At 43.4% G+C, this 15733-nt stretch overlaps 1 protein-coding gene across 2 annotated transcripts; it reads right to left on the reverse strand.

Annotated features, from left to right (window-relative positions):
• Positions 1-344: 344 nt before the first annotated feature.
• Positions 345-15265, reverse strand: LOC122613481 (ALK tyrosine kinase receptor). 2 transcript variants are annotated; one of them, XM_043787680.1, is made up of 9 exons: positions 15046-15265; positions 8937-9966; positions 8138-8831; positions 7580-8072; positions 7325-7512; positions 7081-7258; positions 5982-7015; positions 5716-5923; positions 345-5645 (listed from the first exon to the last, which is right to left on the reverse strand). In XM_043787680.1, the coding sequence occupies exons 2-9, from the start codon at positions 9717-9719 to the stop codon at positions 4130-4132; spliced, it is 5094 nt and encodes a 1697-aa protein (XP_043643615.1). In that variant the 5' UTR covers positions 9720-9966; positions 15046-15265; the 3' UTR covers positions 345-4129. The 2 variants fall into 2 exon arrangements, with proteins under 2 accessions (XP_043643615.1, XP_043643616.1); XM_043787681.1 differs by lacking the exon at positions 15046-15265 and adding an exon at positions 12962-13081.
• Between the last annotated feature and the right edge of the window lie 468 nt (positions 15266-15733).

The following is a 15733-nucleotide window of genomic DNA, read 5'->3' on the forward strand; positions in this document are numbered from 1 at the left end:
TCTTTTTATTTTCCCAAATAGAAACGTTTACTTAGCCTCTAGAAACAAATAGAAACTATCCAATAATAAGAATTTCGTGACAGGGGCGTGAAACTAAAACTATGCAATCCAAATGTAAGCTATATAAAGTTTTAGTTCTCATTGGCCATGGCAAGAATTTGACTTTAGTAATGAAATGAATGAAAATAAATTGAAAAAAGGAAAAAACAATTCCAATCTAAAAAGAATTCAATAAATGAAAATTATAAAGAAAATTCGACGGAAAATGCTTTTTAATAGCTGCGGAAGAAGGAAGAAAGACCCAAATGAAAACGCATCTGTTATTGTTTTTGTACACATGAATTTCGTTTTTATTATTTCTCTCAGTTTCTCAGTTTTTGTCATTTCGCATTTCCAGCGCTTAAACGCTACCAACTTTAAAATTGTTATCCACTCCATAGCGCCAAATATATATGCCATTAAGATATACTTATACTTTTTTCGATTTTGCTTTGTGAAATGTGCTTATGCTTAGATAATTCAAAACTAGTCCTCACGACTCACAGCGGAGGAAAAGCATAGAAAATGTGGAAATCCCAAGTCGAGGATACATAGGTGAGTGAGGGGGGAGTACGAGGGGTAGCAGGAAGTCCGATGGGTCGGGTGGTAAGTGTGTAAGTTATACGTTTCTTGGCTGGTATTTCTCTATAGCTTAGACCGAATCGAAAATTATACTATGTGAGTGGAGTTCTCAAGTTCTGGTTCGCGTTCGCGTTTGCGTTTGCGTTCTTCGCCCGCCATTGTTCTTCAGCAAGTAATGACATTGGATTCGTTTTGCTTTCGTTTCGTTTCGAGTGTGGTTGTTTCACTAAATGGACATTTTGCTGTTTGGTTTGCTTATGCTGTATTATATATAACTTGCCACCAATCCATCACTCAATCGATCCAGCTTACAAAATGTGGTTCTAGTCTTTGCGTTTCTGTTTTTCTTTTTCTTTTTATTATTTACTTATTTTCTCTTGTTTACCTTTTAAGTGTAACAAAATAATTTACGATTTTAAATGAAAACCATTAATTTTGTATTTATTTTAGTTATACTTTATAGCTAGAGCTAAGTTTAAGCCTGTTTGCATGCACTAAACTTGCATTCCATTTTTTTGTCCTTTGGTTGTTTTTTTCTTTTTTTTCTGAGTTTTTGTAGTATATAAAAATACCATTTATTGTGTGATCGTTTTCTTATTTCATTTCTTACATTTTTTGTTGTCGTTTAAACATATATTTAGTACATATCATTTGTGTTTATTTCTCTAAACTTCGTTGCGAATTTGTTATTGTTGAGAAATAAAGTGTTTGCAAAGCTACTGATATTCCCATCAAAATCGTGTATGCCAGCAATTTATCTCTTCGGAAGTAAATGCCTTGACCTGGTTCTAAGCTTCAAAATCAGATCCGATCAGATCCTCCTCTCACCAAGCCACCTTTCGAAAGAATTGAACTACACTGTGGTTTGCAAGCTCTGCAAACAAAAACGCCTTCTATCATTGATCAATGCAACTACAACTTATGAAAACATCGCAAGCTGTTGCCGAGCCACCGAATCGTAACGATTCACACATTCATTAAGTTCCTAACTTAGCAATCACAAACCGATCTGCAATGGAATTGGGTTCCCCTTTCCCGAATCAAAGTCCCAAAATCTCGACCTGCACCGGGGCCAATCAACAATCAATCAACAACGATCTGTGGATATATGCATATGTAACTCTTCTCTTTCAGGTTGTGGGCTTTAGGTACACGAGGTAATGTCATCAGGGTACAAAAATGTGTGGGAGTCCTGTTCGCAGGCGTCTGTGTTTTATACATATGTATATGCATGTATACGAAAAGGATCTGATGGAGATGTGTGTGTGTGTGTATGCACTTCAGTAAGATCCATTTCTTACTTTAGATGCCTCGGCACAACCATAATAGGTAAAACTAAAAAAAAAGTACTGATTAAGTGTTAAGACTAGGTGTAAAGCCGTGGATGCTGAGATATATATTCGCATATATTCGTACACTTATTGAGCATTCGATTGTGAGCATTCATTGGTGGATTTGTATTTATTTCTGTTTTTCTTTTTCAATTTGTTTTCCTTGTTTGTACATTTTTTGTTTGGGATCCGGTATTCTTTGTGACAAGTCGCGTGTAAAGTATAATGTAAATTATATAGTCAGCCGTTCTTTTGTTTTTAATTTTATTGTGATGCAATGCCTTGCTAAATAAAAGGTAAGCTAAATTCATTTGAGCTTAATATATGCAAAGTATGGTAAACTAAAAATGGGTTTTGTATACAAAATATGTCTTTAGGTATATTTCAAAATTCAGTGTAATTTAGTATCTTACTATGGTTAAAAAAAAATAAATAAAAACGAAAGCTCGGCTGAGTACACGTGTAAGACCTATGCAATTATAATTGTAATATACACGATTTTTGATTTTCGCGTATTCAGCATTTTAATTTACGGTTCGCTATAGTCGCACATATATATCGGATATATAAGTTGATTATACATATGTTTATATACGAGAATATGTTTGCGTGTATATAGATGTATGCGCATTTAACAGTAGACTTGTACATAAAGCAAAACATAGACATAACGTTTATCCTCTTATATATTTTACGGTATCATTATCTAAATATGTATATATTTATATTTATCGATTTGTTGTTTTAAACACACACTCAATTGCCTTAGATCTAATTATACATACATAAATGCATATGCATGTATACCTACCTCAATATATAGTAAATTAAATCGTTCTTGTATAATTTATTTACTTCTGCTTGGTTAAATATTATGTTGTCGCCTCACTTGTATATCGTTAATATATCTTTATAAAAATTATATAATTTAAAGCTTGTTTGTTACGTTTCAACTAAATTTACATAATTTCGAATTCCGATCCGATCAACACCTGATAAAAACGAGCATTAATGATGATGAACAAATACAGGGCTGTGCTGAAAGAATATTGTACAACATTTTGAGCAACTCAAGTGTCGAGCTGAAAGTCGTTGCGTCACCTTTGTTTTGTTAATGCTAGTTTTTGTTTTTCAAACATACAACTGAATTTTCATAAAAATCACCCTGTAAATTGTAGTTTTTCTTCGCTTTAATCGCTTTACACGCTACTGTTTTTTCATTTAATTTTTTTGTTTTCATTTATTTGCCTTAAGTCTATTCAAATACATACAATATACGTAATTCGCTACGACGGAAGCTTGTTATTTACACTAAATGTAATTTGTTCGGAGTAAACAATACAGGAATCGAGAATCCTAAATTAAAAAATATCCTATGTTAAAAACATATGTGTTGGCATATCTGTTTGACTACATTTGTGGTATTATTGCGAACTTTAAATGAGCAGCTTTGACACTTTGAACTACTTTGAGTTGGCATCTTGGTTCCCGATTCTGGACTGCGTATTAAAAATAAGCTAACGTTTCGCACTTTCTTTTTTACTTTAGGAATATTGTTTGGCATTTCAGTCATCAGCTTAAAACGTTAACTAAGGGTATGGTAACTAAAGGTACAAAAAAATAGTTCATTTTAAATCAAAGGTAATTGTAAAACTTAGATACAATTAATATATACAACCTCTCACAAAATCTTGTGTTACTTCCTTTAAATGTTTTCGTTTCTTTCCGTGCAAAACTAATATTTGGTAAAAAACTAAACTATATATTCCAACTAAGTTTACGTGTTAGTTGCAGTTTTTCTTTTTTTGTAGTCCGACGTTGGTTTTTCATTCTACGCAATACAAATTTAAGATTAAAATACAATACAATTTTTTGAGAAGTTCTCACTCGTTTTTTGTTATCTCAATTTTCTGTTTTTTCTCTTTGTGATTCGAGAGTAAAATTATTTGATGCGCCAGTGAGGCGCCAGCAAATTGTGATTGCTCCAACACAAGACGAATTTCTGGGGGTCGCGAAGTCTTCTAAAATCAGTAGTATAACCCGGAAGTTCAGATTTAACTGACACCGCAGCGCTTTTTACAAAGATTTTAAAAATCTTTATAAAGTATACGTTACGGCTCGCTTCTCTTTTGAAATCCAAATGATTTGGAAATTTATATTCTGAACTGCGAGTTTTTTTAACAACTGATTTCGGAATGATTGTTGTTGTCCTTGTACCGCTCCGCGTAACCCTGAATTGTGAATGGTGAATCGGCACCACCCGATCCCGTCGAGACTTCCCCGTTCATCACCGTTCCATTGCCCACCACCCCATTGATGACCTTGCCCTCGGCTTCGTTCTTCACCTGAACATTCGCATACGACTGCTTGGCATTTCCGTTGGGCAAACTCTTGGTCAGTGCCGAGGGATCCAACGTGATGCCATCCAGCTGGGAGGCAAAGGACAGCGGTGGTTGGATGGTGGTCGGTGTGGGCTGTGGTGTGTCCAAGCTGATCAGTTTGGCCTCCTCGCCGCCGGCCAATGGTGCATCGTGGCCACTGCCAGCCACTGGTGGTTCCACCTTGGAGTTCGGTAGTATAAAGGACGTCTCCCAGCAATCTCCGTTGGCCGTTGCGAGACTCTCCACTGGCCTTGGATGTGGTGCGGCGGGAGATGTGACCGCCGGCGGAGTGCAGGAGCTTATCTGCTGGCGTTGCAATTCTGGTACGTAGCCCGAGCCGCTGGCCACCGACGGATTGTTGCTGCCGCCGGGTGGCAAAGGTACCAGGTAGTCCGGCACCGCCAAGCAGAACTCCTCGCCATTGGGCGGCCGGATGACTGTGTCGTCCCTCTCGGAGGCTGTGGGTCCCAGAATATTGGGCAGAGGAGCGTTCATTATGCTGGCATCCTGGGTGCAAGCGGTCAAATGCTCCAGCAACGTGATGAATGTGGGCCGATCCTCGGGCGTGGGATTCCAGCAGTCGGCCATGACCTTGTATATGGAGACGGGACACTCGGTGGGCGATCCCAATCGACCGCCACGCACCACCAGCTCCATTACCTGGGTGTTATGCTGGCCGGGATATGGCGAACGGCCCAGACTGAAGACCTCCCACAGGAGGATGCCAAAGGACCAGACGTCTGTCTTTGAGGTGAATATGCCATCGAGGAAGGCTTCCGGCGGCATCCATTTGATGGGTAGCATGGCCTTGCCTCCCTTGCGATAGTAGTCCGATCTGTAGATATCCCGGGACATGCCGAAATCGGCGATTTTCACAACGCGGCCAGGACCCTTACTGCTCAGCAGACAGTTCCTGGCGGCGATGTCCCGATGGATGAAGCGTTTACTCTCCATGTAGCGACATCCTTTGGCCACGTCGAGGGCGCAGAAAAGCAGGTCCTTCATGGTCAAGAGGGAAGGTCGCTCTGGGGTATTCCTGTTCTCCCTCAGGAACTTCTGTAGATCTCCGCCAGCGAGCAGTTCCAGGACTATATAATACGGCTGACGGTCAAAGCAGACGCCTATTAAATGGACCATGTTCGGGTGATTGAACTTGGCCATTATGGCCGCCTCCTTCAGGAAATCCTCCTCCTTCTCCCGCTTGGGATCTTCCCGCAGGGTTTTCACTGCCACGCCCATTTCCACAGCATCCCCGTCTCGGTGGCGATATAATGCCATATATACCTCTCCAAAAGCGCCTTTGCCCAGAGCACTGAAAATGATTGAAAGGCAAACCACGTTGTAAATGACATTAATTTAAGTTATTATATTAAGTTACTCACTTGACCAATTGAAGGCTATCGCGTGCCACCTGTGGCAAACTGTTGACGTCGATGTGTCCGTTGAGAATGCCATCGCATCCATAGTTGGGGTTAAAGTTGTTCAGATTGGAGTCGTCGATATTGTTGCGCAAACGGGTAAGTTGAAGGTCCTGCTCCACGAGCATCTTGTGGCGCTTCTTCGATTGCTTCTTCCGTTGGTAGCGATTATCTGATGTAAAGGCAGAAATTAATGCCCACTCATAAAACGCAAGCTTGTGAATACTTACACAGCATGAAGATAAGCGCTGCTATGCAGATGAAGAGTACGGCCAGGGAGATCATCAGGATGGAAACGAGATACTGGAAGGAGGACTTGCCCGCCTCCTCGCGGATCTCGCAGGCGGTGTGATTGTCCCGCTTTAAGCTCCAGCCATCCGGGCAGATGCACCGCACCTTCGATCGGAACTCATCCAATGCCACGCACCTGTAGTCGCACCCACAGCCCTCGATAGCCGGAATAATGATGATGGCACCTGGTCCACTGCTGGCTCCGGCAAGTATCTCACTAATTTCCCGCAGACTTCGACTGGGACTGATGTACGAGCTTCCTCCCTCGCCATTCGACTCGGTTAGGTAGACATCTCCTCCAGCGTAGCCGCCACCGCCGCCTCCAGTATTGCAGCCACCTCCGCCACCGCCAAAGCCTCCTTGGCCATGTCTGTGGACGGAGGTTCCGTTGTCCGCCAGTTCCACATAACACGAGTGGCCACCTCGACCGCCCTGGAGAAGTGCAGCTCCGTAGGTGGGACTCAGGGCCTGATCCTCTTTAGCCCGCCATCCTCCGCCTGGACCAGCTGTCTTTTTGTTCAAGGGCTCCCCGTTGATCTGTCCACTTTCTGGCGCCTGAAGGGGCTTCGCCTTTTGGCCATGCTGGAAGTCCTCGTCTATGTATTGCCCAATTCCAAGACCTCCGCCACCGCCGGCTACCAAAAGAGGCACTGCCTCGTTTTTGGCCTGATTGAGGAGGAACACGTAGGAGCCACCACCACCGCCGCCGGCACCATTTTCGATATAGATATTCTTGACCATATCCTGCTTGGAACGGAAGCTATATTGAGCCAAATCCAAGTCGTGATCAGTGCCGCATCCGGCTTCCTTTAGAACTCCCATGGACTTGATGCAGGCGTTCTCGCCCTGCTGTCCCACGAGGAAATATAGTTCCTCATGCTTGTGGAGCTCCAGAATGGCAACAGCCACAGATCCGCGAGAGCTGCCAACGCCACCCGAACCCAGCCCACCACTGGCGCCTTTGGCAATGATTCTGGAAAGGATTGCAATACATTAGAATAAGCATAGAGATGCTGTTTAACAAAGAGATATGCTTACGTGTAGTGTCCTTCGTGGGGCACCTTCCACTTCTGCATGCCCTTGTAGCTGCTCTGGTCCTCCACCACATGGACTTCCCGAAGGACATGCGTTTTATTTTGCTCCTTATAGGCAGCCTCACATTGCGCCTGGGAAGGTCCTATCATGCCACGAGTGTCGCAGCTGGTTAGCTCAAGATCTGAAAAGATTGGTTTGCATTTCATTTTAGATTTCTCATCAATTGGTCTATGAAGTCTTAGCTTACAGTTGGTATATTCAAAGTCTTTATAGGTTGGACTCTTTAAGTTCTGTCGGACATCCCAGTAGTTGTAGCCACCTAAGTGATCTTCTGGGATGTTGAGGCCAAAACATTCGGGACTTAGTGAAAAATCGTCCACAGCCACATCCGAGTAGATTCGCATGCCCATGCGAGCTTCAAACTGAAGATAGTATCTACAGAAGATTGACAAGTAAATGTATTAGTTCGTCTCTAAAAAATTATTTTTAGTGAAATACTTACTTGGACGTAATGTTGGGCAGTACATATTCCGCCCTTAGCCAATCGCTGCCCTGGTTTTTGGTGCTCCACCAGAGTGTGGTGGTGATGTTCTCCTTCTCCTTCATCTCCACCACGGAGAGATTGATGCTGCCCGGATTCTTGCCGAATTGGTGGATGAAGAACCTCACAACACACGAGTTACGATAGGCAGAGTCCGGGTTTCCATGTACCGATGGCGGTGGATTGAAGGTCTTGCTAACCATGATCGCATTGCTGGCAAATCCAATAATCGAGTTCTTCTCCGAGTTGTTCATGTGCTGATTCATATTGACCAGCATGTAGTAGCCACTGGTGTTGTTCTGCAAGTGCTGCATGGTGTGATCCCCATCCGGTCCAGTATCGTGGGTGGGAGACGATCCCGTGTGCCGCGACCAGGTGAGCGTTGTCTTTCCCGAGTCCCGCCAACCGCACCAGTCCTCCTCGAAGTCACAGCGACCGCCATAGGGTATTTTATCTAAAGCAGATTCAAATATTGATTTTAATATACCTAATCATGTATACCCTAATCATTTTACTTACCACATGACTGCTGCTCGTCCTCCGCCTCATCACAGTCCCTGGTGATGTCGCAGATGCGCGGCAGATGGATGCACACGGGCACCTTGCTGGCGGTGCACTTGACCTGCGAGGTGCTGCACTTCTCCGACTTTGTGCCCTCGGGAAAGCAGTTCACCATGCGCAAGTTGTCCAGCGCCACATGACCCTTCTGACCCACTCTCAGATCGGGAACCACCTCGAAGACGATGCGAAAATCGCGCGAAACGCGACCCAGGCGATACACCTTCCTGGTCCATTGGCGCACATTGTCGCCCAGAATCTCGGCCGGAACCCAACTGCTCTCCGCCGTGTGGAGTGGTTCCACAACCACTCGCGAAAGCCCATGACTCATGTCGCTCTGGTGCATGTAGACCTCCAAAAAGCACTTCTCCATGGTGGTGCTGAACTCGGGCGAGGTTAGATTCAGGGGTCTTGAAGACGGGTTCACTCGGGCGTACAGGAAGTGCCCGTTGGCATCGTCGATGCTATCGGCTGCAGGTCCTGGCAGCAGTCCTGTGAGATTCCTCTTCGACAGCTCCGTGCCAGTTATTACTTGGAAACCATCCGAATAGTTGCCCCAGGTCCAGCTGCACGGGGTCTCGAAGTTGCACTTTACGCCCAGTTCGTACTCGTACTCTGATGAGGGAGTGGCATCCGTGTGGGGTGCATATGTGTTCTAAGGATCAAAACAGAATAAAGCATTGATTACGATTCATAAATAATAGATATCACGTGTAAAGGTTCTGGTAGAAACCTAAACAATTTAGAGCCTATTACTCACCGCATTTGGGGATGTATCTCGAATGCGATCCTTGATTTCTTGCAGTGGATCCGCCGACGAGGGCTGTGGATCTCCTTCAAAGTTTCCGTGCGTCACCCCGCCAGCAGGTTCATCCGCCTGGTTGAGGGCCTTCTTCAGCTTGTACAGCTCGCTGATGGAGTTCTTCCGATTCGAGCGCTTGGGCTGGTCGTCCACACCGGCGTACAGAGGCGGGAACCGTGTGGAGTAGGGTCCTCCCAGGGGACCGGCTGTCATGGCGGCCATTCCACTGGGTTGCCTCAGCTGGTCGTATAAGGCTCCGTACCGATCTGCAGAGCCAATGCCATCGATTCGGCCAATGGAAGAGGTGCCGGAGTACGAAGGATACCCGGTACCTCCGCCGGAAATGCCGCCGCCCGGACCACCAACCGAAGGATTCATGAGCTCCTTTCGAAGGGATTCCATGCCGCGCCGTCCGCCATTTCCGCTGCCGGGTCGTTGAGCCATCTGCGCCAGTCGCCGTTTGTTATCCCTACGCGATCCTGGTGGTGCCGCCTCGTAGTCCTCGTACTGTGTGGCCACCGGCAAAGTGGGTTGTGGCAGGGGCAAAGGCTGCTCATGGAGCCGGCCATTACGCAGCTGCTTGCCCCCGGATGCACCTGGCCAGCTGTTGAAGCTCGGATGCTGGGACATCGGCAGGGAGCTGAAGGTGTGGTTCATGATCAGCGGTCGCTGGGCGAACGAGGGATCCACCAGGAGGGACAGGATGGCCAGCACCACCACCAGCTGCCTGAGCTGTGGCATATTTGAAGACACTCCTTTCAAACGACTTTTCAATAGAAGTAGGGTGAAGAATTCTTTCCCAGAAATCCCTTTAGATGTATGACTCGTTTTGTTTGGTATGATATTCCGTTGCTTAACTCCTCGATAAGGACTGCGACCACTTGGCGCATTTGAAGTTCTTCAAGTGCAGACAGCTCATTGCTAAAACCCTTCACCCAAAGGTGGGTATTTCCTTTCTTCGTAATTAATTGCCGCCTCCGCCGTGATTCTGTCGATAAAATGGGAAATTTGTTAACTAAAATGTACAATTAATCATCCCTAATTGACTTTTGACTTTTTAGAAGAGATAAAGCAGCCCACGTAATGACATTTCATAATGCACGGGGTTTTAGGATTCGACCAACCCACACATCCACATGCGTGCTCTTTCAAAGGACAAGCATACACACCAAACCCCTCGTCCTCGTCCTCGTCCTGGCGACGAATCAATGAAAGTGCTGCCCCCTGCAGGCAAACATTTTGACAATTGAAGCCCAAGGCCCTAAAATCCAATAGGGAAGCCTCCATGAGAAAATGTGTTTTTCGTGGAAAAGCGAATTTTCCTTCTGGCCAAAAAGAACCAGCCAATCGATGGCAGGCGCCCTGATTACCTGGCGAAATTTGAAGTATATGCAATCAGTTGGCATAAGTGCACACGTCGATTTCGGTATTCAATTAACTTTGCTCTAGTTGGCTTTCTAGTACATTTTGCGTGTATTGTGCTGCTCGATTTTCCCAAAGTGCTTGATTGTATGTGAGTTTTCTTGGAAGCTACGAAATTCGTTGTAATGGATTCCTGGAATCAACATAGTACTTAGACCTCAGAATAACGTTTTCTCATTTATGTGTTACAAATATTATACATTTCACTAGTTGAATTACAATTTAAAGAGAAGAATTCAATTTGTGTATTAATCGGTTTGATTGTTTGTATTTTTATTTGTTCGATTCATTTTATCAAAATGATTGCTTTGCAGATTGTTTCTGTGATTTTAAAATATGGCCAGTGGCCTGATTTAAAATTTCTGAGCATTCATATACATTCAATAGCCTAAACCCACATATCAAAATGGATTTTCTAAGAATTATTTCTGTTCCTGAGCGAATCAATCTGCCTCGCTGTATGGACCCAGGCATTTTCATCTGCTAAAGGGGCGTCATACAAAATCACTTTTAACATTTCGCTTTTCCACAAACACACAGACAATCGCATGCTGGTCGTTTGCCACATTTTCTTTTTGCGATTTTGGCTTGGCCTGCCGAACATATATTTTATTGGATTTTGTAGCTTACATTTTTCTTTCTAATTTCTTTGCAATATTAGACTATAAGTATACGAGCAAGAAAATCGAAAAAGAGATGTTAGTTTGTAAAAGAGAGAGAGATAGATAGAGAGAAATGGGAGATGTAAGAAAGTGATATTGTTGTGGCTGACTAGCCTTTCGCTTTTTCGCATTTTTTATTATTTTGGCCAAGCGAAGACCTCGAGAAATAACGAAAATATATATTCCATATTGGGAAAGCGAAAAAGTCGGGAAATTTTCCACACAAATAAAAAAGAAAGTTTCTTGGTATGTGTGTGTGTAACTTCATAGTACGCAAAGTATGCAATACAAAATGGCTGTCGCGAAAACAACAACAAAACAGAATTGTAAATACACACACACACACACACACACACACGCTCGAAGAGAGCCAAAACACGCCTCGTAAAAAGCAAAAAAAAAGCAAAATGGTAAAGTAGCGAGAACTCGCTGGTTTCCACCCCCCATCCACATTCTTTGGCGAATTGCAGCGAGTGCAGAAAACGGAAACGCAACTGAAGCTGAAAGTCCTGCGAGTAACGGTAAGCCAACTAGCTGAAACTACACATGAATGCAAAAGCACCTTCCCCCCGCCACCGCCACAGTTTCAACAGGAAGCCAACTCGAGTTGAGGCAAAAGTTCAAGACACGGACAAGTGGCAGAGTTATGGGGGCTACGATGCTCAGCGAAGCCCACTCGAAAACTAGATATTGCGCGAATTTCTTATCTGGAGCATAATTGGGCACACACCAAATGGATATACATATGTACCTACTATAAAGATCAAGTTTAAACTGTAGAACTGTAGAGAGGGCAAGAATGTAGTTCAAATTTCTAGTTCTGCAACTAGAACCTACAATAGTTAAAAATGTTGATTTATATTTCATTTGCATATATTTTATCTTGAAGCAATATTACAAATCAGTCATAAATTTGTAGTGTTAAGCTACTTTGCTATTACCAATTGATTTAACAAAAATATATGAATAATATTATATTTATATGTTATCTATAAGAATTTTAGCAAGTAAAAACTAGTAAACTTAAAACCTTGCTTAAAGGTATTTATTGAACATTAATATGAATATTTATGTAAACATTGTATTCAAGCTTAGATAATCAAAACTATTTATTCATAAAACTCTAGAAAGCTGTAATGAAGACCTGTGATTTTTATAAACTCAGAATTATGATATTTTGGTAACGGGACAGATTGAGGTATTACCCAAATTTAAACACATATTAATTGATTCTAGTCAAGGAAATGATAAAATTGATATTGTGTTCCCAACCGAAATATTCCAGAAATAATAATATGAAATTTGAACGGAAGCCACAATAATATAGTGAGCATTTCGAAGTGAAGCAACAAAAGAGCGCAAGCACATGGACAGTATCCTTGGTCTGTATTTCGTATTTTGCAGATACACACACATTGCCGCCACAGGAGCAGGGCCAGCAGCAACAACAACAACAACAACAACCATATTAGAAGGAGCGAGTGGGGGCTGCGTCAACGTCGCAAATATTGCGCTGCCCTCTGTGCCCGACTCCAGTTTAGATGGCTGTGGTGGCAAGGATTTGCCAGGATGCGAGACGCAGCCTCGGTATCGTTGACTGCGCAGGATACACACACACATAGGGCACTCTTCGCTACTAATGGCGCAGACAAATTGTTTTGCGTATCTCACAGATACAGAGCAGCCGAGGCGCACAAAAGATACTACACAAAAAAACACACCACACACACACACGCACACGCAGAAACACACACACGCGCATTCAAGCTTGGAAGTAACGAAATTTTTCCTGCAGCTCAACAAATTTTTCATTCGATTTTTCACTGCCCATCATTATCATCATTTCAAATTGAAAGCGATGATTTCGCATTTCAGTTTCGAATATGTAATCACTTTTACCATTACGCACTGAATTGTGGCTTTTCCGAAATTTTCCAAAGCTTCTGCTTCTCTGGAATTATGTATCGTTTTGGGAAAAATATGGTTTTTATTTGAAGAAAATGAAGTTTTCAGCTACACTTTTCACGTTTCCTTTTCTTTTTCATTTGCTGCTGGTTGCACTTGCTCTTTGTTATAGTATTAACTTGTCTAGCACTGTTGTTGGTGGTACTACATATATTGTTTTTCTTCAGATGTATCTTTTCTTTTTTTTTTTGGGTATATCTTGTTGTTTTTTGGAGGCCGTCTATCCGCGTTTCTGAGGGATACTAGCGCGCACGACGCTCGGCAAACGAAGACTGAAATGTGGGGAAATTCGTTAAAGCCCGGCCAGCATCCTAGGCATCGGCATAGGCATCGGCATCTCGCGTCGGTGGCTAAACGAATATCCTGCGCCTGAAATCGAGCCACAGGATACACGAGCGCACAGTTACAGATGCGTTTGGAAATTGAGGAAATTTCTTCTCCGACTCGCTGGATTCTCCACACAGAGCTCGCTCGTTCTCCCCATGTTTCAGGCAGCGAAAGCTGTTGCTGTTTCTGATTGCATGTGAAAGTGAGAAAAGTGTAATGGAAAGGGGAAAGGAGGGTTGGCTGCGACAGTGGCGCACTCTGGCGGTCGGCATAAGCCGGGAAATTAATGCAAACTACTGGAAATTGAATTTAGCTCCATCAGCCGCTGCAGTGGCGAACACCCCCCCGCTTTCCGAGGGGGGTCGATGGGCCTGCTTGTGCGTCAGTTTCAGTCGTAGCTGCGTTTCCTCTTTCAATTTGCAGTGCATTAAGGACCCCATCCTGCGCCTGCTGCGTCTCCTGCGTCCTTTCGTCCGGCGATGTAATATCACCTAATCAGAGTCACGGATGCGACACAAATGCATTTATCTTGGTCTTGTTTCGTCCCTCGGAGATTGTGACGTTCTAGCTTATAAGCCGGACACTAGTAATTTAAGTAAGCCTGGTCTTAACGCAAGGTGCGTTTGCCTCCGACAGGCAAACCAACAGGTGCCATTGGCCAGGCTTTTAAAGCCAGACTTGCACTTCGCGGGAAAATAATTGCATTTTCTGCTTTCCTATGGTAATTGGTAAATGAAATCATGATACACGATAAAAGGTCAAATGGTTATTCGCTAGATATTGAGTTCGTTTATGGGTTCGTTTAAAAACATCTATTTATTATCGATGTTTGAAAGAATTTGGAATCAAATAAGAATCTTTTTTTACATAAGCTGTTCAGTGTTTTACAATTTGCAGCATATTAAATATTTTAGGAAGTAGGTACCTTCTACTAAGTAATATTCATATAATTTTAATTTTGAGCTACAACATCATGTTATTCCTAATAAGAAAATTTCGCAGATACAAAACACAATTTTCTTTAACAGAAATAATATTTTTATTTGGCATCAACAACATCAATTAATGACGACAACAAACGGAAATGGGCAACACAGACGTAGCGACAAGTGAGCGAAAATTAATATAGAATCGCGCAGATAAGAGTACATGTGCAGATATATGTATGTACGTGCGATACTATATCTGTAGAACACGCTAATATATGCAAATATATTTATAAGTGTCGTCGGCAGCTGTGGCAAATCGCAGACAACAAAAAGCAATCGAAAGAAGAGCGAAGAAAAACGCAAAGAAAAGCGGGCATGATCAGAAGAAAACTCAGCATCCACTTTGACGACTACGAGCGTGTTGAATTTTATATTTAGTCCGAATACGGCAGTCAGAAGTCTATATTGTGCCAAACAATCAAGTAAATGAAATATACAAAATATCTTCCACTAAATATTATTTCTTCATAAGCACCGCCAAGCTCACTTTTTTGTATTATTTATAAAATATAATTGCCTTTCTTTGATGGTTTCCTTATTTCGCGAAAGCAAACGGCCCCGTAAAATGTTTAGAGATGCGCAAATTGGCACATAAAATATTCAGTATACGCAGTTCGCATCTAGCAGATGCACTTCACCATAATGTATATATGTATATGTACTTAAAAATAGATTTTTGATTTTGTAGGGGCAGGAACTCACGCAGTTACTCGACGGGGAAAAGTGTGCCCGGCACGTGTCGCGGCTGAAGAAAGAGTTTATCCAACTATTTATATCACTTGGTCTTCAATTATATTCACTTAAAGCCGCGCACACGAACGTGTATCTTGCGGATACCACGGATTATACGACTACGCGAGCGAGAATCTATCTCGTGAATATCTGTTTTAGTTCCTGTGGTGCAACATCCGCTGGGCGACTGAGAGATGCGACTGTTCGATGAATACTAAATAGTGAATACTGAACGGCACTGACAAGAGCTGTGGCCCAGCAGGCGGCTGAGATCGGCCAGAAGCTAAAGACCGATGCGGAGGCGTCGACCGAAGAACTGGCGACCCGAACTCATCGAGTCCATCTCATCTGGCGACTGCTGTACTACTCGAGATATATCTGCTGGTGCGTTCTTCGTGTGTTGTTATTTCTTTTTTTCTCACGGCTGCCGCATCCTTGGGTTCGTGTTTGTTTATTTGTTTTCGTCGCGACGTGTCAAGTGGTAATGCAATTGGAATTGACTTGTGCGCTTCACCAATCGCCGCGGGGATGTGGCGTCACGGCCTGGACATTGTGCAGCCTTTGTCTTGACCCCTGACCTCCGGCTGGCCTACCTGCTGCCGCTGCCGCTGCTGCCGCTGCCGTTCGAGGTGGCTAGTCCGATCAGCCGGAAGATTTA

Source organism: Drosophila teissieri, chromosome 2R (assembly GCF_016746235.2).
Source record: "Drosophila teissieri strain GT53w chromosome 2R, Prin_Dtei_1.1, whole genome shotgun sequence".
In the NCBI taxonomy this organism is placed as follows: domain Eukaryota; kingdom Metazoa; phylum Arthropoda; class Insecta; order Diptera; family Drosophilidae; genus Drosophila; species Drosophila teissieri.